The 23,973-nt window shown below is 26.8% G+C and overlaps 2 protein-coding genes and 1 long non-coding RNA gene across 3 annotated transcripts; all 3 read left to right on the forward strand.

Annotated features, from left to right (window-relative positions):
- The first annotated feature begins 6 nt into the window (after positions 1-6).
- On the forward strand, positions 7-11,224 carry LOC113791144 (uncharacterized). The gene is made up of 4 exons (XM_075824082.1): positions 7-310; positions 2,121-2,430; positions 8,837-10,037; positions 10,562-11,224. The coding sequence occupies exons 1-4, from the start codon at positions 80-82 to the stop codon at positions 11,103-11,105; spliced, it is 2,286 nt and encodes a 761-aa protein (XP_075680197.1). The 5' UTR covers positions 7-79; the 3' UTR covers positions 11,106-11,224.
- Positions 5,384-6,099, forward strand: LOC142646073 (uncharacterized). The gene is made up of 2 exons (XR_012847084.1): positions 5,384-5,444; positions 5,532-6,099. It is a non-coding gene; the product is annotated as an uncharacterized LOC142646073 (long non-coding RNA).
- Positions 11,137-22,937, forward strand: LOC113791145 (uncharacterized). Its single transcript, XM_075824083.1, has 3 exons — positions 11,137-11,513; positions 20,378-21,688; positions 21,772-22,937. The coding sequence occupies exons 1-3, from the start codon at positions 11,249-11,251 to the stop codon at positions 22,014-22,016; spliced, it is 1,821 nt and encodes a 606-aa protein (XP_075680198.1). The 5' UTR covers positions 11,137-11,248; the 3' UTR covers positions 22,017-22,937.
- The last annotated feature ends 1,036 nt before the right edge of the window (positions 22,938-23,973 follow it).

A 23,973-nucleotide genomic window follows, 5' to 3' on the forward strand; every position in this document is an offset into this window, starting at 1 on the left:
TTTTTTCTTCCAAATGATTAAAGAGAAGCTATTACTATCATCCTCATCAACATCATCAGTAGCAGAATAATAATATAATATGGGCGTTCTACCTGCATCTGTACGTCCAATTGGTCCAATAATTAATCATCATTCAATAAATAGAATGGGAAATCGTTCAACATTTAATATACAATTATTTGATGGTTTTACTGATAATTTAGCATTTTTAATACCATTAGGTATTGGCCTATTAACACTTTCATTATTAACATTTTTGGGTAATGCAATGGTTGTACATGCAATACGTACTGAACGTAAACTTCATACGGTATGTTAAAGATTTCTTCTTCTTCATTTTTCTTTGTTAATTTGCCTCTCTAAAGTTGTTGATGATGATCATAGTGTTAATGATAAGAATGTTGTTGTTTTTTTTTCATAGAAATTCATTCGATTCACAGAGAAAAAAGCAAAATTGAGTTCTTGGTAGACAAAAAAAAAATTACTGTATCATTTGCGAATCATTTCAAGAAAAAAAACATCCGAATCTTTCAGAAAATCTGTTCACAAATAGCCCTATCATTATCATCACATTATCCTTTTTCTATAATCATTCAGATTCAGAAGAGTAGAGTAGCAACAACAAAAACGAAAACGAAAACTTATCAAATAAATTAGCCTGATTTAAATCAAATCGGCCATATTTGATTACTTCTGGTAACAAAAACAAACAGAAAGAAAAGAAAACCACTTACATACAGAAGTTTTATTCTGTTATCGTAATTAAAAATCTTCAAGGATTTTTTTCTTAAAATATATGTTATATGTGAAGAAGAAGAAAAACTCATCATCCTGATGATGATGATGATAATCAGAGAATCTTATGACAATCAATCTTTATTGTTTAATGAAAAGAAAATTCTGCTGCTGCTACAGTGTTAAAACTGAAAATAATTTTTCTTCAAAAAAAAATTAATTGTAATCATCGAGAGAGAAAAAAAGGAAAACTATCTTTTAGTCATTAACACACGGTTGTAAAATTATCTTTTTTAAAAAAATAAAGAAAAATTTCAAAATTATACGGTTCACCATTACAAATGTTGAAAAATTTCGTAGCTTTGCATCATTTGAAACACAAACTAAATCACCATTATTATTAACACATATATATCCGATAGGGATTTTAGCTTCTTCTTTTTCTTCATTTTGCTTTTGATTTTGATTTTGATTTAACAAGACTTTCACCAAAGAAGAAAAATCCATTATTAAAAATTTATAAAGAAAGAAAGTAAGTGTGTGTTGTGAGAAAAAAATGATGATGATGATGATTTTCTTAGGCCCAGAACTCTGTTGAAAATGTGCTAAAAAGCTTAATTTTTCTTAGCTTTCCTAGCTGTTTTTTTTCAGAAGAAGAAGAAAAAGATTAAAAATCCAAATCCATTTTTTTCTTCTCTTTCTATTATTATATGATATTAGTGTTTGTGTTTCAAATAATAATATCATTTTCAATTTTCGTTTACCTTCGTTCATCATGAAAAAAAGTCCTTGTCCAATGTTTTCTACCAATCATCATTCGGGAAATATGAAAATTCTGGCCAAAAAAAAATGTCATCAATATTTGCTTGTTTGTTATGAAGGAAAGCAAATGAATGAAATGAATGATAAATAAGAAGATAATTTCATTGAATAAGAAGAAAAAGGAGGGGGAAGATAACAAACAAGATTGACAAATAGAAAATGATGATAAAATTTTCATTAGTTTTTTATATACACAGAGAAAAATTATTAATGTGAAATGAAATGAATAAATAATAAAGTTATACAGTGTCTCTCTGTATCTATATTTTCTATTCTTATTTTGGAAGAAACATGACCCGTAAAAAAAATGAATGATCTAATAACATTTACATGATGATAACATTATTTTTTTTCTAGTCATAATCCATCTATGTCAACATTCATTATCGATTATTATGTATTTTATATTATTGACTTTTTTCTTTCCCTTCCTTTTATTCATTTTGTAATGATTAATATAAAATGAATATTCTTAGAAGGTTCGATGTGTTTTTTTCTGTTAATCTATTTATCTGTTTAACTTTTCTTGCTTTTTTCTTTTGTCTTTCTTTTTTTCAATCAAGGTTTCCAATATGTTTATATTAAGTTTAGCAATAGCTGATCTAATTGTTGGTCTTATTGTTATGCCATTAAGTTCAACATATGTTATATTTGGTGATTGGATACTTGGCATATTTGTTTGTCAATTATGGTTAGTTATTGATTATACAGCATCAACAGCATCAATATTTAATTTATTAATATTATCATTGGATCGTTATTGGTCAATACGTTCACCATTAAAATATCTTTGTAAACGTACTAAAAAAAGAGCATTAGCAATGATTGGTATTGTTTGGATGATATCAGCATTATGGGCAATACCTATTATTGGTATGTATTTTAACAGATTTTTGTTTTGCTGTTTGTTAACACAGACCTATCCTTGAAAAGAAATTAATTCAATAGTAATTCTACCGAAAAATTTCTCATAGAGAATTTAATTATTGTTTTTCTCTTTTTCTCCTCGTTGTCTCATTCAACAATCAAATTAAAAATGCATTAAATTAAATTTTTTTCTTCCCTCCATTCTTCTCAATTCTGTTCGACAGTGAAGCCAACATTTTTTTACAAAGTCTTTTTTGGCCCTTCGTTTCTTGTTGAAAATGTTTAAAAAGGATTGGTGGTGGTTGGTTGTATAATTTCTTCTTCTCTGATTTCTTTTCCTCTCCCTTAACAATGTAATTTATCATGTCACCATAAATAAAAAATGAATAGAGGAAGAAAAAAAATGGATGGAAAACTTGAGGTTTATTATACACTTCATTATCATCCTTGTGTGAAGATAATTCATTGTGTGTATCTCGAATAACGTTCAAATACTTTACTGTACTTTCTGATATAGCCAAACCATTATCTATCTTTAAACAGAAAAACAACAACAAACTTTTTGTTTTGTTTTTTTTTGGAAAGAAAGTTTAATTCTTGACTCTAGGATGCTAAGAAAATTGTGAATTTGTTTTTTCCTTTCAGTTTTTTTCCTACTACTCTCTTGAGCTCAATTATTTTCATTGTTTAGAAAATTTTTTATTATCATCATTGGATGCGGTGAATCTTTACTGTTGTTGTTGCTTTTCAACTTTTGAAATTTCTTTCTTTTCTGGCTTTCTTTTTCACACCAAAATTATCGTTATCATCATTTGATGAATGATCGAACGAAAAACAATATCTCCATCTGAATATTTTTTCGCAAATAAAACTTCGTTCGATGGCTGTTGACAGAATATTCTTTTGCAAAATTTCACTTGTTGTTGTTCACTGTATGTAAAAGCAGAAAAAAATATGCGTGACAAATCAATTGGCGAGGGGAAAGAGGATTTTTTTCGAAAAACTTTTCTCTTTTTTTATTTTGTAAAAAATTGTGAAAACATTTCTCTCAGAATGTTCCAACAACAGAACAGAGAAATTGACAAATCAAAGAATCATGCATTTTTTCTGCAGTTCTCTCTCTCTCTCTCTCCCTTCAAAAAATTTGAATTTCAATTTGCATGGAAGCAAAAAAATAAAAAATAAATTCCAAGTTTGAATTCAAATTCAAATTCAAAAAAAAGGAAAAGAGAAAAAAAAATGACAAAAGTGTGAAAGTTGATAAGACGAAAGAAAGAAGATAGAAAGAAAAAAATTCTTGTAAGCGAGTAATTTCCTTTCAATTTCACTTTTCTAATCTTGTTTGTATGTGTGAAATGCAATTTCACATTTTTTTCTTCTTCTTTTCAAATTTTTCTTATCAATTTCATATTTTTTTCCCTGTAATCAACAACGACGATGACAAGAAAAAAAAATCCTGGCAATGATGTTATCAAAAGTGAATGAAAAAAGAAAAGCTGGTTATTGAAATCAATATAAAAAGGAAATGTGTGAAAAGAAAAAACATACAGGAATTTATGTCAATTGATTGGAATTCATTTCATTTTTTTTAACATTTCATTTTTCTTGTTGAACATTATTTACAACAACAACAACGACAAATGATTGAAAATTGATTTTTGTTTGAAATGAATCGATGATTTATGATGGTGGCAGTGGTGGTGGTGATCCAATTTTGTAGAAAGTTTTTCTCTTTCTGTTGATTAGATTGATTGATTGATGTTTTTGCGTATATCCTGACAAACCAATTCAAGAAAAGAAAAATAGAAAAATGTGTTTTTGAAAATACTTATTAAGTCAATTGATTAAGGTAGTGAGCAGCATCCAAAAATCAAATTCTTCATATATGATGTTATCTCAACCCAAAAACCAAAAATCAAACAAGATTTTTGTTCATTTCAAAGAATTGAAACAAAAAAAAATGCTGCATTATTTTTTGCTGAAATCAAAAGTTTCATACAAATGTTTGATTCGGCAATTTTTCGGCTTAGTTGAAATAAAATGAAACGCATTCCTATGGTGATAATCAATTTTTCTATAGTAAAATAAGAATCAATCAATCATCATAATTGCTTTGCTTATGTCATTTTCATTGATGAAAATTTTCTCGTTTCTAAGTATTGAATGAATGTTTTTGAATAAAAGCATCATTAAGGCCAAAGAATTTTTCTTTTCTGCTTTGTTTTGCTTGCAAACCACATAAATGGACCAAAAAACGAAACCATGACAATTTAACATGAATGATGATTCTCTATTTCCTCGAATTTTTTCAAATAATTATCGTTATTATTATCCGAAAACTTGAAATTGTATTGTCCATTATGTTGATTTCTTGATTCATTTGTTTTCCTATTGAAATCTGTTCAGTTTTACAACATAAAATCCATCAGTTTTTTTCTCCATCAGTTTTTTTGAAAATTGCGATGATGAAAATCATCTCATGCTGTGTGTATGTTTGCTATATGTCACATTATCCTGATGATGATGATTGCTGTAGTAGTTATTTGACATTTATATACTTTGGTTCTTTCTTCATTGTCTTCTATATGGATTATGAATATAATATTTTCTGTTTTCCACAGAAAACCAAGAAAAAAAACCACAAGATTATGATGACAGACGACGATGAAGAAGAAAATGAAATTTAAAAAAATGAAAATTGATTTAAAAAAAAAATTCTTGAATTTAATTCCATTCGAAAGCAAAGAAAAAGAGAATTTCAGTAAAAAGTGCAAAAAATAACAAGGATTGCCTCACACAGTTTCGTATATGAAATTATGTTTGAACAGTGGAAAAATTTTCAAAAATTTTCCATTTTTCTTTCATCTTTTTCTTTCTAAATTTCTCAATTCATTCAATTTCGCTCGATTTATTTTTTCCGATTTTATTTACTCAAATGTCTACTAACGATACTTTTCGTTTCTTTCTCTCATCGTGTATCAAATATGGTTGACCGAATTGATTATTGAATTGGACTGAAGGTCAAAAATTCATTTTTTATTTGTTTCCTTTAAATTTCTGCCAATAGTAATTTTTTTCTGTTTTGGTTTTGGTTTTGTAAAAAATAGGCAGAAACAAACAGAAAAATCAATCGAATGAATCAAATGAAGCTGAGAAAAAAAGAAGAAGAAGAAGAGGAAAAAACCAAACGACAAAAATCTTCAATCCACGAATGTTGTTTGTTTTGTTTGTTGTTTTCTCTAAAACAATCAAAAAGGAAGAATCAAGAAAATATGGTTCATCGATTGTCTTTAGTGTTGTTTGCTTGTACGTTCATTTTCTCCAAATCCACCACTACTGTAAATCGGGTGGAGATTGTCAATCGACAGAAAAAAACCGAAATTCCGTGCTACTTCTAATGATGATCATTTACTATTCACCCAAAAATTCTGGTAGCAAAAATGGAAAACAAAATTTGTCAAACATTCAAGGTTTTGGTCGCATTCACTAACTCACTTGATCATGAGAAAACGCTTAATCGATTATCTTTTTTTTGGGCATTTTTCTATATTATCAGTTATTGAAATATTTATATTTCTCTTGATAAATGTATGGCAACACGAAAGTTCTTGTTTTCTGTATTTTTTGTTGTTATGAAAATTATTTTCCGGTAAATCAAAGATTTAACCAAATCAAGTTTCTTCTACTGCAAATGTTTTATTATCACGAAACTTGAAAACAGAAAAAAATATTCATAAAATGATGATGATTGTCCCTCGAAGAAATGATTTTTCTCAATTTGGTAGTTTGGTTCGTTTTTTCTTCTTTTGTTCAAATCAATTTGCAATCAAATTCAATTGCAAGAATCGAAAGAAATTTAGAAACATTCTCTGTTTTCCCCCGTCTCAGATGAACAAATTATGATTGTTATGTGTGTATAGACTTGTATTAGACAATTTTCTTATCAATTTTTCAATTTGCTTTTGGGTCGAATAAGAGAGAAAACAAATTTAAAATTACTAAATTCTACAATGATGATGATGATGATGATGAAGTAAAGTTTTTTTTGTTACAAAAACGAAAAATTCACAAATGTCGAAAGCTTTTTTTTTACAAATTTCATGTCCATTATATATTTGGGTTCTCTTTTCTCTCTTAATGGCCCTAGATGATGATGATGATCGTTTATCGTTACAATTCTTTCTCTCTCTCTCTTGCATTCGTTTTTGTATTTGTATTTTATTTTCTCAACAATTTGAAATAGAATGGAATTCGGTCATGAACGATTCATTTGATTTTGGGAAATTTTATCCGGAAAAAAGAAGAAATTCCAATAAAAAAAACCAAACCAAACAAATGGATTTTAATCTGAGAGCAAAAGAGAAAGAGAGAAACACAAGAAATAAATGTGAATAAATGCAAATCGAATGTTCTTCTTCTTCTTCTTCTTCTTTCAGCAATAAATCATGATGAATGATATTAATTTTCATTTTATCATTCATTTTCTTCATTGAATGAATTATTGATTTTTAATTTCTACTGTCGAAGGAAAACGAAATCATATTTTCTAATTTAAAAAATACATTTTTCAAATTTTTGAGTTTTTTCTTTACTATTTAACACAAGAAAAGTTTCCAAAAACTTGTTATCTACACAAAAGAAAGAAAGAAAAAGTTTCAAAAACACACTTTATCTTGACGAAATCAATCGATAAGCACAGAAAAGAAATCTGCTTTCATTTATACCATAAAATAGTCATTCATACATTTTATTCATGATTTTCACTTGATTCTGATTCTTTTTGATTTTCCCAGTTCAAATGCAAAAAAAATAAATAAATAAATTCTGTAATCAGAAATGGAAAAGTTTACTTTTTTTCAAAGCAAATCTTGTCAAACATTTTTTTTGATATTGAAATGAAATGAATGAATGAATGAAAAGGGTGAAATAAATTATTATTTTTTTCTCGTTGATCATTTCAATGTGTATGTTTTTTGGATTTGATTTAATTTGATTTATGATGTTGATGAGGTAATGATCAGAAAGAAAGCAAAAATCAAAGCTAAAATAAACAATCCGAAAAAAAATTGCCAATCAGTTTAGTTCATTTGCCTTTTTTATTTTTCCCCCATAAACTATCCATCTTTCTCGCTCTCTGTAAATACATTCAAATTCAGTGGGGGAAAAAATATAGCCTCAAGGTTGGTTTTTCATAAAGAATTGACTATCTGTTTGATAGTTATGTAAATATATTTTTTTGGTATTGAATTGCTGGAATGTTTGTTCGTTCGTTCGTTCGTTAGTTGAACGAAAAACAACAAAAAAACAAAAATGACATTTGAAAATCATTTTGATGTTTTTCATATTTTGCCATTTGCCATTTATTAAAACACAAAATTTGTATGTTTTCTCTGATTTTTGTAAGTTTTCCTGATTTTCGTTTTCAAAATTAGTCCACATCATTAGCACAGAATCGAAAGAATTTCGCATGGAAAATCTGTAGATGATGATTAATTTGTCGTTGGTGTTGTTGCCAACCACAAAATTGTTCATTTGCTGTTGTTGTTGTTGAAAATAAATTTCCAATCAATTGTTATTACAATCATTTTTCAGCTTCTGCCTAAAAGTTTACAACGTAAAGTTTACAATTTAATTTCTTCATTCACTTTTTGTTTTTCATTTCAAGTTTTGGTTGAATACGAAAAAAAAAATTGGAAATGAAAGTTGCAAAAAATAAAAGTTTTTTTATCAAATTTGATTTTTAGGCCTATAAAATGTGAATTTTACGAGATGAATCTATCTCTCTATCTCTCTCTCTTGCTTTGTCATTTCATTCATCAAAATGAAAAATGCAGCAAAAAAAGAAAAACCTTGGACTCGAAATGAAATTCTCTCTATTTTTTTTCAATTCAATCGTTTTATTTTCAACAGAAAAAACCTTGTCTAATTCAACAACAACAACAACAAAAGTTGATATCATGTTTTGGTCTTTTTCTTTTTCTTTTCGCCAGAATATTATCAAACGTAACAGATGTTTTGGCTTGGATGACGTTTCTATAGAAAAAGTTTATTGTTGTTGTTGTTGATATTTTACCGGGGAAAAAAAATTCTTTCATTTCTAAATCAAACACACCGAGATAGATACAGAGAATGAATTAAAATGAATTTGAATCATATTTACTCAATCATCAAGTTTGTTTCAACACAAGGAAATACAATGTATTTGCAAAATTCATAGATAGAATGTATGTGTCCATGTCATTTCTTTTGTTTTGTTTTGAAACAAGTTTTTTTGGACATTCAAAACAAACACAGAATCATTGAATGATTTTCAACCTGAATAATTTTTGCTTATAAACGTTTATTGGTTATCCTTTCTACTAAACTAATTTTCTGGCTATCATTTTTTTTTTTGTTTTTCAAAAAATTAAAGGTTGGCATCTTTGGTATAATGATGGTATACGTAAACATCCGAATAATGTTTGTGAAACGGAATTTTCCGATTCAGTTGTATTTAAAATAACAACATCGATTGCAAATTTTCTTGTACCAATGACATTAATGATGATTTTATATTATAAAATATTTCGTGAAATTAAACGTCGTGGTAATTTTAGTGATACAATTAATCATAATCGTCGTCATAATACTAATAATAATAAATCATCATCCATAATGATATTAATGAAAAAAAATTCAAAAAATAATCAAAGTATATCATCAACAACAACAGATCAAAAACAACAACAACAACAACAACAACAACAAAAAAGTGATAAACAACAACAACAACAACAGTTACGTAAACATTATCATCAAAAACATTCATCAATGATGATGGCAACGACAACAACAACAACAAATGGAATGAATATTACATTAACTAAAAATCAATCAAATTTTCCAAAACGTTGTTCATCATTAATGAAAAAATCATCCAACAATATGACAATCATTAAAAATCCAACCGCTACTTCTAATCTTGATCAATGTAATCGTTGTCATCGTCGTAAACAATCAATGACAGCAACCGCAACAACAGCGCCATCCGTATCAAATCGTTTTTTATCAATGAATTTTTTCAATCATTTCAAGCTGATAAGATCAATTTTAACAACAACAACAACAACAAATAAATCAACAACAACAACAAGACAATCAATTGAACAACAAAATGTAGATACCAACTCTTCTGGTGAAAGTTTTAGTGTTAATCTTGATCATAATAATGATGATCTTCAACAACAACAACAACAACAACAATCAAACAAAATGAAAAATTCTGAAAATATTAATTTTGCTGTGATAGAAAAATACTCTAAATCATCATCATCCCAATCATCCAAATCATCATTATCATCATTAAATTCACAATTACGAAACCAACCAAATCAATCAAAATCATCATTGAATCAAACATGTTCAAACCAAATCAATCCAATTGATCAACAACAACAACAAATGGAAATGGAAAGAAAAAATTCAAATGTTGAGCAGGAAGAAGAAGAAGAAAATGTTGATAATGAGGATGATGATGATGATGATGATATAACTGAAATATCTCAACCCGCACTACCATCATCATCATCAACATCATCATTGTTTTTACGTGATCTTAAACGTGAACAACTTAGGTAAGGAGATTTTCTTTTTTACAATTTTCAAACATTTTAAACAAAAAAAAATCTGTTTCAGATTTATTTTGTCTGATTGTTCAGGCAGAATTCCGCCATTTTTTTCTTTTTTTCTAAACTTTCCTTGATTTTTTTTCCATAATAAATCGACAAATTTAAAAAAAGCAATTCAAAACAATGATATGTGTGTGCTTTGAACCAAAGATTCTTTCTTTCTTTTTTTATGGCTCTTTTGGATATTTGTATTCAGTGAGAATTGAAGAATAGAAAAACAAAATTGTTTGCCTTGTCGGAAAGAAAAATTGATTGCTATTTTCTTTCTTTTTTTCACTGAAAAAAAATTTCATATTTTTCTTTCTTCCTTTCATTTTTTTTTGCTTGCAAGCTAAATTCACAGAAAAATGAACGAAAAACTTGCATGGTTGAATTTTTGAATTTATTTGCGCAGCCAAAATTCTAATAAATTTTTTCTTTTTTGTTTCTCTTTCACCACCGAAAAACCAAACCAAAAAACCCCGAATCAGCCATGATAATGGTCATCGTATTATTTGGAATAATCAAAAACAAAAATGTTTCAATCAACAACGAATCAATAAAGGATTGAAAAATCATAATCATAATGATAACGATGATTTAATTAAAAAATCTTCAAATAACTGTGATAATATTAGTGAAAATAAACAATCATCTTGTAAACAATTTTGTTCATCATCATCATCATCATCATCATCATCATCTTCATCGACTGCATCAACATTATCAATGATTTCATCATCATCATCATCATCAACAAATTCCGGAAAATTTAATGAAATTCATCAAAAAAATTTTGAAAAAATTGCCTATTTCAATCAATTGACTGTGATGAGTTTACAACCATCAACTTCTAATAATGATGATGATGTTTCAATAAAGAATAATGAAAATGTAAATGTTGATTGTCAACAACAACAACAACAACAACAACAAATGCAAACATCATCTTCAATAACAACAACAACAACAACAACAACAAATCAATTGAATTCATCATTTTGTTTGTTGCCTGAAAACATTTTTCCGATATAAATGTTAAAGTAGAATATATTGATTATCCAATAACAACCAAAACAACAAAAAATTCAATCGAAAGCAATTCAATAAATTTGACATACTTGAATGTAAACAACAACAACAACAACAGTGAAAATAATGATCAAAATATTCATAGAATGAATTTAGATTATCAACCAGAGAAACAATTTTTAGATAAACAACGTTCAAATTCATTGAATACTGTTTGTGATTTTCAACAAAAGCAACAACAAAAACAACAACAACTTGAAATGAATAAAACAACATTAAATCCATTTGAAAATATGAATAAATCATCAACAAAATCATTAAATTTAACAATGAATAATTATTATCATCATTATCATCATCAACAAAATAAGCAACGAAGACGACGACGACGACGAAGAAAAATTCAAAAATGTAAATTTTTTTACATAAAAAAAATTTCTATATTTACAAAAAGAGTGAATCTCTGATATTTGAAATTTTAATTTATTAGTTTTCAATTCAATTTTTTTTGTTAGGTCAGAAATTCAAAAGTGCAAAGAAAAAAAAATTGATTTTCAATTTTTCTCTGAACTTTTTTTCTGGTTTTTTCGAAATTTCATACCAGAATTTAAAGAATCAACAATTTTTTTCTTTTTGGTGGGAAATCACGAATGTTGTGAAAAGAAAAGAAGAAAAAGAAAAATTTTTGAATTTCAAATTTTAATTTTTTTCTTCTTTCTTTTGACTCTTTTTTTTTCTTATTTTTTGCTTTTCAATTTTGTGTCGAAATCCAGAAATTGAATCAGAAATTTTTTTTTATTATTGATGTGTTTTTCAACACACATCAAATATCAAGCCTAGCTAACCAACCAACCAACAAACAAACAAACAATGGCGGTCCTGTCAATACACAACTGGACATGATGGTGATAGAGTGAGAGAGAGAGAGAGAGAGAGAGAGAGAGAGAGAGAACGATGAATAAATATTGCATGATCATCACATCTCTTGGGTTCACAGAATTTTTTCATTGAAAATTTCAAAAATTTGATTTCTTTTTTTCGCGATAAAAGAAAAAGAAACTGACAAACGTTTGAATTGTTTTTCTTTTCTGCGATGAAAAACTGAAAAAACCGAATGCTTGATTCTGATGGATTTGATTTTTTTGTTTTTCCCAACATTGAATTTTTCAATTTTTTTTTCAGTTTTGTTTTGCTTATCGTTTATTTCCAAAAAAGAATATTTATGGGAAAATCTTCACAAGTACTGTGTGTGTTTGTTTGTTTGATCAGAATTATTATCGAATCAGTCGGAATAAAACAAAACGAGAAGTAGCTTAAGAGAAAGCATATCAGCCAAAAAAACAAACAAACAATTGATCAAAAATACACCGAAATACAATCCGGATAGCCGGACTGAATAGTTTTCTTTTCTCTTTTTTAATCCTACATTCAAACAAACAGAAAAAACTATGTATGTAAACAAACTTTTTCAAACAAAACTGGACAAACAAACAAACGAAAAAATAAATAATAGAAAAAAACTGAGAACAAGGTGATGTTACTCCAGTGTTGATGGTGGTCAATATTCTTGTAAAAACATGGAATGGACAAACACAACAGAGAGAGAGAATGGAAACAAATCATATCCAGTTTTTTCTTTCCATTTTTTTTCGTTATAACACAACAAAACGCAATCCAAACACAATAAATAAATGTGTAGTTGTCGTTTTTTAACACCCACAAACACCAATAACGACAAACACCAAATTTATCATCATCACCACTGTGAAAAAAGTTGATTTTTTGAAAGTTTTTTTCTTTTTCTCCGTACATTTATGTTATCCGGCTGTGTTGTGTTCGGTTGTGGTTTTTCGTTTTCTTTTCACCGTATTCTATGGATTTTTTTTCTTCCGATCAAGGTTTAGCTGGAATATCTTTTCTATTAATTTTTTTTTCGCTTCCAGAATATTCTGGATTTTTTCGTTTCGGTGACAATCTTTTTCGTTTTTCATTCTTTATTTTGACGATGGATTGATGATTGTGAACAAACATTGTTGTTGTTGTTTAGCCATTTTATTTTCAGTTTTTTTAGTTTTCAGTTCATTCATTCAATGAAGAGAAAGAAAAAAAATCAATCAAGCAAAAATCAATCGTTCAAAAAGAGAGAATCCATATATATAAATCCATAAATCATCATTGATTGTCGATTGTCATTTACTGTTGTTGTTGATGATGCTATTATCAACTTTCTGATACAGCCATTATTTTTAAAAAAATAAAAATTTTCTCCCCATTGAAAATGTTGTTGTTAATCATTTGAAGAATTCCAATCCATTTTTCTTTTCCCTTTTTTTCGTTTCCAAGAAAAAAACCCCATTGTCGACAATGATAGATAAGATTAGAAAAAAATAAGAAAAATTCCATTCTTAACATTGTCATCGATAGATCCTATCCTATTACTACTACTACTGCTATACTTGATTCTTTGTGAATGATCTAAGAATGTTCAAATGTCAAAGTTAATTTATGTTTTCATCGTTTTCTTTCCCTATCACACACTTCATTGAACGGTTATTCTGTTTTTTTTAATATTAACAATCTGAATTTGATTGAAGAAGAAAAAGATGAATATTTTTGACAAAATATGCATAAAACAAAAAGAATAATGATTTTTCACATTGTTTTCTGTTCCGAAAAAATCTGCTTCTATTTCGATCCAATCAAGTTTGGTATTTGGCCTTTCTCTATATATAAGGACATTGACATTTTTTCTTCGTTTTCTCGAAAGAAAGGAATTAAAGATGAAAATGATACTTGGATATTGAATGATGATCATCATCATTATTATTATGAGAGATTCTTTTGTATAATTGAATTTCATATTTTTGGCAACAACAGGAGAAAGATTCGTGAGTTGAGAACTGAACAAAAAGAAAATTACAATTAAGATACACTATTGACCTAATCTTCAACAAAGTATTTATATTCATTGATCTCTTTCTCTCTATTTATTCGAAATATTGATAATAATGATTATCACCGAAAGAAAACAAAAAAATTAATCTTTCAAATAATTACACACACACACATGTACGGAATTTGAATTACATTCATTCATTCATTCAATATGAAACGAATAATGATTGCAAAACGTGTATTGTTTATTTTTTATTTGGTTTTATGACTTTATTTTCATTGTTTATCATATTGATCAAAACAGAACAGAACAGAAACAGAAAACAGAAAATCGTAAATCCGGAAATAGAAACAATATTATTTCAAAAAGTTTCTTCAATAGAATCGTATAGGGAATAGATATTTTTTTTATTGTTACTGTTACTGTTTTGAATGAAAAGAAGAAAAAAAACAATGAAAACAAATTAGCTTGCACTGATTTTTTTTTGACCTAGCTTTTATCTATTTTTGTTTTTTTTATTCAACAATTTCTTTCTTGATTTATTTCCAGTATTTTTAGTTTAGTTTAGTTAAGTTAAGTTTGTTTTTTCTGGCTCAATTCAAAACTATTTATTTATTCGATTAATTAATTAATTAATTAATAATGATGATGATGAGGAAGATTATATAGAACAGTTAATGAACATGAAAAAACATTCTCTCTCTCTCCTATATCATTGTTATATAATCATTATTAAATAACATTGCGATCCAGTGATCTGTATATATTTTTTTTAGATCAGATTCAATCTTGATAACCCTTCTCTCTTTCTCTCTCCAATACTCAAGTAATTAGGAAAAATTATACTATTTGATTAATTGACAAAAAAGGAATTTTGGCCGGTTTTCGTTTTGTGTGAAAAAGTTTTGCTTTGCTTTGCTAGCTTCCTTATTATTGTTGTTGTCAATATTTTTTTGTTTCCGGAAAATGAAGCCGGACCGAAAAGAAAAGTTTGTATTTTTTTTTTTTGTTACCAAACAAAACAAAATACAATGAATTTTAAACTTTGGTGAGAAAAAAACAAACAAAGAATTCCTAGATCAAAGATTTTTGAAATTGAATAAGAAAAAACAAACATGAAAAATCACTTATTTTTATTACAAACACAAAACATATATAGCATTAAAATATCTTTTCTTTTTCGAAGCAAAAAAATACAATCTCAATAAATGTTTTGAAATGATCAGAATAAAAAAATCCAATACACATTTGTTGGATTTCATTGTAAATGTTTTTGATTATTCCACGAATGAATAATCAAAATTGATAAATAGAGTGAGTAGAGAACAAATTTGGCCACAATTTTGCTAAACAATCATCATCATCACCATTCACCATTCACCATTGATACAAAATAGCAAAAATCATTCATTCGAAATGAATGTTTGTCAGTGTGCAAAATAAAAAAAGAAGAATGTTTGAATCTCTCTCTTGCTTTGGCATTTATTGGGCAATAACTTTGGATCAGGAAAAAAAGAAAAACAAATTTATTGCTTAAACGCATATACATTATTCATTTGTCGACAAAAAGAGAGAGAAAAAATCATCATCATCAGTATCATCATCAGTTGAAAATAATTTCATTTTCAACTGCGAAATAGGGAGAAAAGAAAAAAATTCTATAATTTTTCAATTGTTATTTTCATTCTCATTTTTGAATGAAAATGGAGAAGGAAAAATTCCAAAAAAGTGAAAATTTTTTTTACAAAAAACAGAAAAGAAAGTAATATAGTCGAAATGGCATCAATTTTAATGATGATGTTTGGACTTGGAAAAACTTGAAAATAAAGAATCAATGAACCATCAAAATAGAATGGAATTTTCATTATTATTGTTTTGTTTTGTTTTGTTTTGTTTTTCTCCAGTTTCTGTCCTTCAAATTTATTATTATTTGTTTTACAGTTATGATCCAGGATAGACATAGATAATGTTGACAAAATTTTAATTGAATTCTTTTTAGCTAAAAGATTTTTTAACATGAAATACTAATTGGTAAAGTATATGGGTGGCAATCATCATTATCATTATTAAATTGAAATATTTTTGTTTCTTTCGATTGATTTGGTTTTGCTATAGTCTATAGTTATTTTTTTTATAATCAGTACATCTATGTCTATAGTGTGCGGTTGTGATGTTCAAGTGTTAAAAGTAAATGTAAAAATAAACATTTTTTCTGGAAATTTTTGGTAAAGGTCAACATATAACCAATAATGAAAAACAACAAATTGATAATGTTTGTTAGATGATCATTAAAATACATTACATATATTCACAGTCGAAATTGATTGGAAAGAAGCAAAAAGCAATGAAAATAATCATAAACCTAGAAGGAAAACTATAGCAGGAAATTTACTAATGATGTTTTGAGATTTTAATTTTTACTTCTTTTTTGTTGTTGTTCTTCCATATTCATTCATATATGATTTTTTCACCCAAATAAACACTGTATATTTTGTTCATTTTTTTCCATTTTGTTCCCAAAATCATCATCTACATTAAATCATTTTTTTATCATTCAAATTTGTTGATTGCTTTGTTCCATTATCATTAGGATTTTTTTAGGAAGAAACAAAGCATTTTTGCCAATTTATAATTCCATTTTATATGGTTGAATACAAAAAAACAATTCTAACAGTTTAAAATGATAATAAAATGTTTGAATAAAGAATTTATTCATATTCAAATTAGTGTTAAAACATGTATCGATGCATGAACCAAAAAAAAAAGAAAATGTTTAATTTCAATTTTTTGTTTAACACTTTTCTTCCCATTCATATCTCTTCATATATGATTCTCTATGTATATCTCTCTCTCTCTCTATGTATATATCAAACACATGAATGAATTCCAAAAATCAGATTTAAATATAACAATAATAATAATAATAATGAATTATCATTTTTTAGTTGAGAATTTATTTTTTCATCATTCACAAAGAAAGGGGATATCTATTTATATTTATCTGTTTGTTTGTTTGTTTGTCACTGTAGTAACAACAACAAAAAAAAAAGAAGAACTCAAAATAAATTGCATAAAACATCGTTATTTCTTTTGTATTTTTGAATGCAAACATTTAGTGAGAATTTATTCGAATCAATTCAAAGAAAATGTTGAATTTTTTTCTTTTGAAAAAATAATAGAAAGATTTACTATAGTAAACAAATACTGGACTATTTTTTTTCTAGTGCAAAATGATTGTTGATAATGGATGATGATGATTCTTTACTCTTCTTTTTTCTCATAATATGATTATTATTGTTATTGTTGTTGTATATTTTCTAATGGAAAAACATTAACATATTTTTTTTGGAACAAGTGTGGGTGTTTAAACGAAGAAAAAATTAAGTTTTTTTTTCACTCTCTCTTAAAGCATCTCATTATTATAAATAGCTCTACGCTTGATCTATATTTGTAATTTAGATTTTTGTTTCATTTGAAAATCTGTGTAATTTTTTTTCTTTTGTACGTGGGTATAATCTTTTCTCGTTACTAGGATAATTATCAAAGGAAATGATCATTATGTGGGATAATTTTCACTTTCCATTCGAAAAAAAAATTCATAATTACGTTGTGTGTGTGTGTGTTTCATAACTATGATTAATTAATTTTTTTTGCACTCAAAAATTATCCATAATTTTGCTATTCAAACAAAACAATGAAAAAATTTATTCAATCAATTTCGTAATCAAATCAAATCCAAACAACAGCAACAACATTTAAGGCAGGAAAGCAAACATTATTCAATTTCGAAATCTGAAAAATGTTGGCTTCACTGTCAAAAACAAACAAAAGTTTTTTTTGTTTTCTCCATCCATTTGTCACTTTATTCATGTTTTGTAATACAAAACTTTCTCTCTGTTTTTTCCATTCAATCAGATTTGTTTTTTTCCTATTTCGACTCACTTGATAACAAAACACATGATAATCAATGGGAAAAAAAGGGAGACAAACAAACAAACAAAACAAAACACAAGAATTAATTCAATAACAAGAAAAAAGAAAAAAATCTGACTAAACTTTATTTAACCAAGCAAACAAAACAAAACAAAACAAAAAAGTAATGATATTAACCTGTGAATGCAACAACAAGGAGGAAAGAAAAAACAACAACAAGAATCAATCTGATAGGTCTATTCAATATATTTTCTTGATAATCAATATTATTAGGTTTTTATTATTGGAATTTGATTGAATCAAGTTTATGTATAATAAGTAAAGAATAATAAGAAGCAAAAAACAACCTAAACCTAAATGTTAAGATTAAAAAAAATTCTTAGCGTGACATGATTCTATTTTGGAAATATTCTTCTTTATTCATCATTTCATCATTATTTCATCATCTATATTGTGAATATCACTCCAAAACATGTATTTATTGTTTGTTCGTTGTCTCTGTGTGTGTGTGTGTGTGTGCGTTTGGCATTCATAATCCATAATTTTATTTTTATCATCATCCTCTTCATCATCATCATTATTAGTCATCTTTGCGTGTTTGTGTGTAGAGAATCTTTATTTTTTTCACATCCTACATATAAAAAAGATACATTCACTGTCATATCAGTGAAAAATACTTGAAAGAAAGAAATAATTAATTTTTGCCAAAAACACATCATCATAGGAATTTTGCTTTCACTTTGCTTTGTTTTTTTTGTCTTTCTTCAAACTCTAATTTGAAGAAAGAAACAGCAGTTCAAAAAATTCTTTCATTCAATCAATTGACGTATATGATGACAAACAACAACTAACCGTTTTTTTTCATTGATGAGAAAGACATTGACGTAGAAAATTAAAAAAACGTGTTCAAACAGCAATAAATATCAATATTCTTTCTTTTTGAAACTTATTGAAGATATTTTTTTCTGGTGAATAAATTGATGAAAACAAAAAAAAAATTTTGACGTTTTGTTATTTGTTATTTTTTTTCGTTCTTTCTCTATTGTCGAAAGATTGAGCTTTTGTGATTCTCTAATTGTGTTTCTCCATAAGAATTCCTTATGAGAATTGTGTAGGTGTATGTATCATATACATACACACTTGATAATCAATAAAAATCGATCATAGAATGAGTTCTTACATTGGGGGGAGGAAAACATAGTAAATGAATTTTTTTGTTTTCGTTGGAAAAAATCTTATTGAAGCCAAAAAAAACTTATCAATAGATCTCTAATAAGAGATTACACTGATGAAATACACTGTTTTCGTCTGTTTATTGATTGAATATCTATCTACCTACTTGATTGTAAAGACTTGAGTGAAGAAACAAAAACATCTAGTGACTAGATTCTAGTTAATTAAAATTTCAATATATTTAATGATTCTAAAGAAATTGGTTCAACAAAAAAATCAAATGTTTTTTTTGTTTGTTTGTTTGTTAAACAAACATAAATTGACCAAAAACAAACCGAAAATATTAATAATAAAATATTGACATGTGCATGAATTGTTGTTACATATGTTGATGATGGATGATGAATTTTGGATAATATTCAATGTTATTTTTTTTCATATTTAGTTAGTTAGTTAGTTAGTTAGTTACATATCTATTTCGTATTCCATTGGGAAAATAAATGGTTTTCAAAAAAAAAATGAAAGAATGTATTTTTATCTTATGGGGAGAAGATGAAACGAAGACGTGTGTCTATTCATTCATCCATTCATACATTCATTTATTCGGTTTTTTTTCATATCAAAATAAATCAGATCAACTGAATGGAAACAGAGAGAGAGAGAGAGAGAGAGAGAGAGAGAGAGAGAGAGAGAGAGAGAGAGAGAGAGAGAAAGAAATCAATCGATCGGTCAGGACATTAAAATGATGATGATCAGTTGTTGTTGTTGTTGTTGTTGTTGATTTCATTGTTCGATATTCTCACTTATTCTTTTCTTTATTTTGTATGTTTGTCTGTCTGTATATGCATATTTCAATCATAATTAATGTGAAATAACAAGCAACAACAACAACAACAAAATTGATTTGCATAATATTTGAATCTTGACTTTCTTTTTAAAAAAATAAAAATGATAACAAAATATTGATTTGATCAAATTGAAAGTATATTTGAGAGTGAAAAACAAAATATCGATCTGATTTTTTTTTCTGATTGGATTTTGTTTTTTTCTGTTCATTCTGATCTTCGCTATTCTGATCTGTTTTCTGTTTTGATCAATAATGTTTGGGTTTTTTTTGAGAAAAAAATAACTAATGTTAACCGTGTATACCAAGGCCGAAAAGATTCATTTTGTTCCTTTTCTGCTAACATTCAATAGATACAAAATAAATGACTGTTTTTTTCATGTTTTCTTCTTCTTCTTTTTTTATTTCTTTGTTCATCACAATTTTTAGCCGTAATCGATACAACAGCGACAACAAAAGAAATGGCAATAAAAATCAACGACGACAACGACAATAATGATAAAAAGTTCAAAGATGTATCAACGATTAAATCATTGGAACAAATTGAAATAAGCCTAAAGCCAAAATCAATAGAAAATATAGCTAGATCATCATTAGCTAATAATATATCAACCGCAACATTAAATACAACAACAATGTCTATGGCTACTATTAAACCATTATCAACGGAAACAAATCTATGTAATAATAATAATAATAATAATAATGATGTTTGTGAATCGAATAATAACAAAATTTTAGTTACAAATAATAATAATGTTCATATGGATAAATTATGCGTAAAAAATAATAATCATCATCATCGAAGAAAAAACGATTCATTTGATATCGATTCTTCTTCAACAAAAATTGAACAAAAATCAATAAACAAAAATAAATCAATTGAATTGAAAAATAATCAAACAAATACTAGTAATGAACAGACATTTTCATCATCATCATCATCAATGTCTTCATTATCATTAAGAAAAACATCCGCAAAATTGATAACAAAAATTCCCGAAACATTACCAATTGAATGTGAACAAACATCATATGGTTCATCAACAAATCATTCATTATGTAATCAAAATCATAATGATTATAATATAAAAAAATCAAGATTTTTATTAATTAAAAATCGTAATAATAATAATAAATTACAAAATAATAATAATAATAGTAAATCATCATTGATCTGTGATAATAAAATAAAAACATCATCATCATCTTGTGGTTATAAAAATACAAATAATAAAAATAATGTTTGTAATTGGAAAAGATTATCTAATAATTCATTTTATGATTCATTTCGAATGAAATCATTTCGTTTAACAACAACAACAACAAAATATAATCAGAATGATCAATTTGATTCAATTGAAACTACCTGTAATGATGATGATGATGATGTTGATGTTATTGATAATGGTGATGGATTTAGTACAGTAGTGGCTGATGATAATGATGATCATTGTAAATGTAATAATAATAATAATAATAATCAACGTAAACATCGACAAAAACAAAAACAACAACAACGACAATCACCATTAATAACGGCTGCCCAAAGACATCGGAATGAATTGAAACGTGAAGAAAGTTCACGTTTACGACAGGAAAAAAAAGCAGCAAGACAATTAGGTGTTATACTTGGTGCATTTATACTTTGTTGGATGCCATATATAATTACCTATGTTGTAACAGCATATTGTACATATTGTATTAGTTTAACTGTTCATCAGGTGACTATTTGGTTGGGTAAGTTTGTTTTTGTTGGATTTTATTTTCTCATTGATTTTTGTCTAAAAAAAATATTTTTTTTGTTTCTTCACGTTTCATAGGATATCTGAATAGTTTTCTAAATCCATTTTTATATGCATTATGTAATGAAAATTTTAAACATGCATTTAAAAAAATGTTAGGACGTTTACAACAACCACAACATATTAGCTATAATTTTGATCAAACATTAATGGCTGGTAATCAAAACAATCATCAACAACAACAACAACTACTACAACGACAACAATCGACAAGAGGTTGTGCGAATACAAATAGCTTACGGTTAATTACAACACAACAATAACAACAACAACAACCGGGACAACAACAACAACAACATAGATGATGAAAAATCATTTTTTTAATGTGATTAAAGCCTGATATTTGTCATTCATTCATTCATTCATTTTGTAAAAAGAATTTCCATGTAAAACATTCTTGTTTTTTTTTCTGTTGTAAATATTGTTTATTTTGTTTTGAGAATGAAATTTTTTTTACACAAAACATCAAAACACACAAAACACAGACAAAAATCCATATCATTATGCTGTTTTAATATTTTGTGGTTTTCTCTGTGTCTCTTTTTACATGTTAATTTGAATTTGATATCTTTATTTATTTATTTTTTTCTTTGGGGGAGTTTAAAATGAAAGAAAAATGGTAATTTTTGTTTGTTCCAAAGTGAAAATATTGAAAAGCAACTGTCGAAAAATTCAATATTCAGTTTAAATCACTGAAAACATTGCAAACCTTATTTTATGTTTGTTTGTTTGATTGTTTTTTTTATTGATAGAAATCCAAAATAAAGAAATTTGTATTACGAAATTCCCTCTCTCTGTGTGTGTGTGTGTTTGTGTGTAACCAATTTTCAATATAAAACAAATCAATGTAGTGAGGAGGAAGAAAGAAAGAAAAAAAACAAAATTAAAAATCAAATAACTCTTTGAAATGTAAAACAGAAAACAGAAAAAAAAGGAAATTCAATTTTCCTGGGAATTTGCGTTGTTTTTTTTCCTTCTCTCCATTTTCATCTTTAAATAACCGTCATTCATGGATGAATTCAATTGTGAATATGTGTTGAAAATCCGGACGAATATTATGTCAAATTTTATCGTTAAAAAAAATGACAATTTTCATTTTATTATTGTTTTTTTGTTTGTTTGTTTTCGCAATATGTACATAGGAAATTTTTCTCTTTTGTTTTTTTCCTTCACTGATAATACACACAACATTTAAACAAAAACAAAATTTATTTAATCTTGAAATGTAATGAAAATGATGATAATGGAATAAAACAAAAAAAACAAAACAGAAATGAATAAAATTATTTTAACATAAGAAGAATTTGAATATCTAACATTTAATCAAATTGAATAGAAATGAGGAAATTGCCTGCTGGCTTTTGGATTTGGGTTGTCGTTGTTGTTGTTGTTGATGCCAAAAACATAAAGCCTAATTCAAATCAGCTTAACAGAAGCAATATGGTTTTTCTCACTCTTATTGGAGCGGGGGAGGGATTGACAAATTGAGAAAAAGAAATTGTCAAACATCATTAATTGATCAATTGGCAAAAGCAAAAAAAAAAAAACGATGACAAGGATTCCCAGGATTATTACATCCTTGTATATGATGAACATAAATTCAAACAAATTATCAATGGCTATCTCTATGGAGAATGCTAAAAAAAACACAAAAATCAACTGAAAAAATCTTTTTAGGCTCAACAAAAAAAGGCCAACTAGATAAACTATGTTGATGTTTCTTCTTTTCGTTTCTTCAATCTTATTACACTTGAAAATGTCACTATCTATAAACATAGTGACTTTTCTTTGATCTTAACAACATCAATTCGTTTGTTGTTGTTTTTTTGAATGTGAACGAACGAATGGAATTGGGAAAAAAAAGAAATTTTCAAATGATTAATGATTCAATTATCAATGTCATGTCGGTCGTTTTTATTTCTTGCCTTGAATTTTTTTTTTTAATTCAATCGATGTTGGATACTGTGTGTGTGTGAGTGAGTGACAAACATCAGACCACCATCATTCAATCCACTAACACACTAGACACCCACAAATAGTGTTGACTTTATTCACATATATTGATCGAAAATAAACGCGAAATAACAACAAACAACAACAACAGTGATATCTTTGTTCTGTTTTTGTTTTCACTTTTTTTGAAAATTTTTTCAGTTTTCGGTCAAAATGATGCTGAGAATTTCCATTTTTGTTGTTGTTGTTTTGTTTTGTTTAAATTTG

The sequence above is a fragment of the Dermatophagoides pteronyssinus genome, unplaced genomic scaffold (assembly GCF_027571235.1).
Source record: "Dermatophagoides pteronyssinus isolate colony J.1.1.1.1 unplaced genomic scaffold, Derpt_VIB-CSIC_2022.12 sq0047, whole genome shotgun sequence".
Taxonomy (NCBI): Eukaryota; Metazoa; Arthropoda; class Arachnida; order Sarcoptiformes; family Pyroglyphidae; genus Dermatophagoides; species Dermatophagoides pteronyssinus.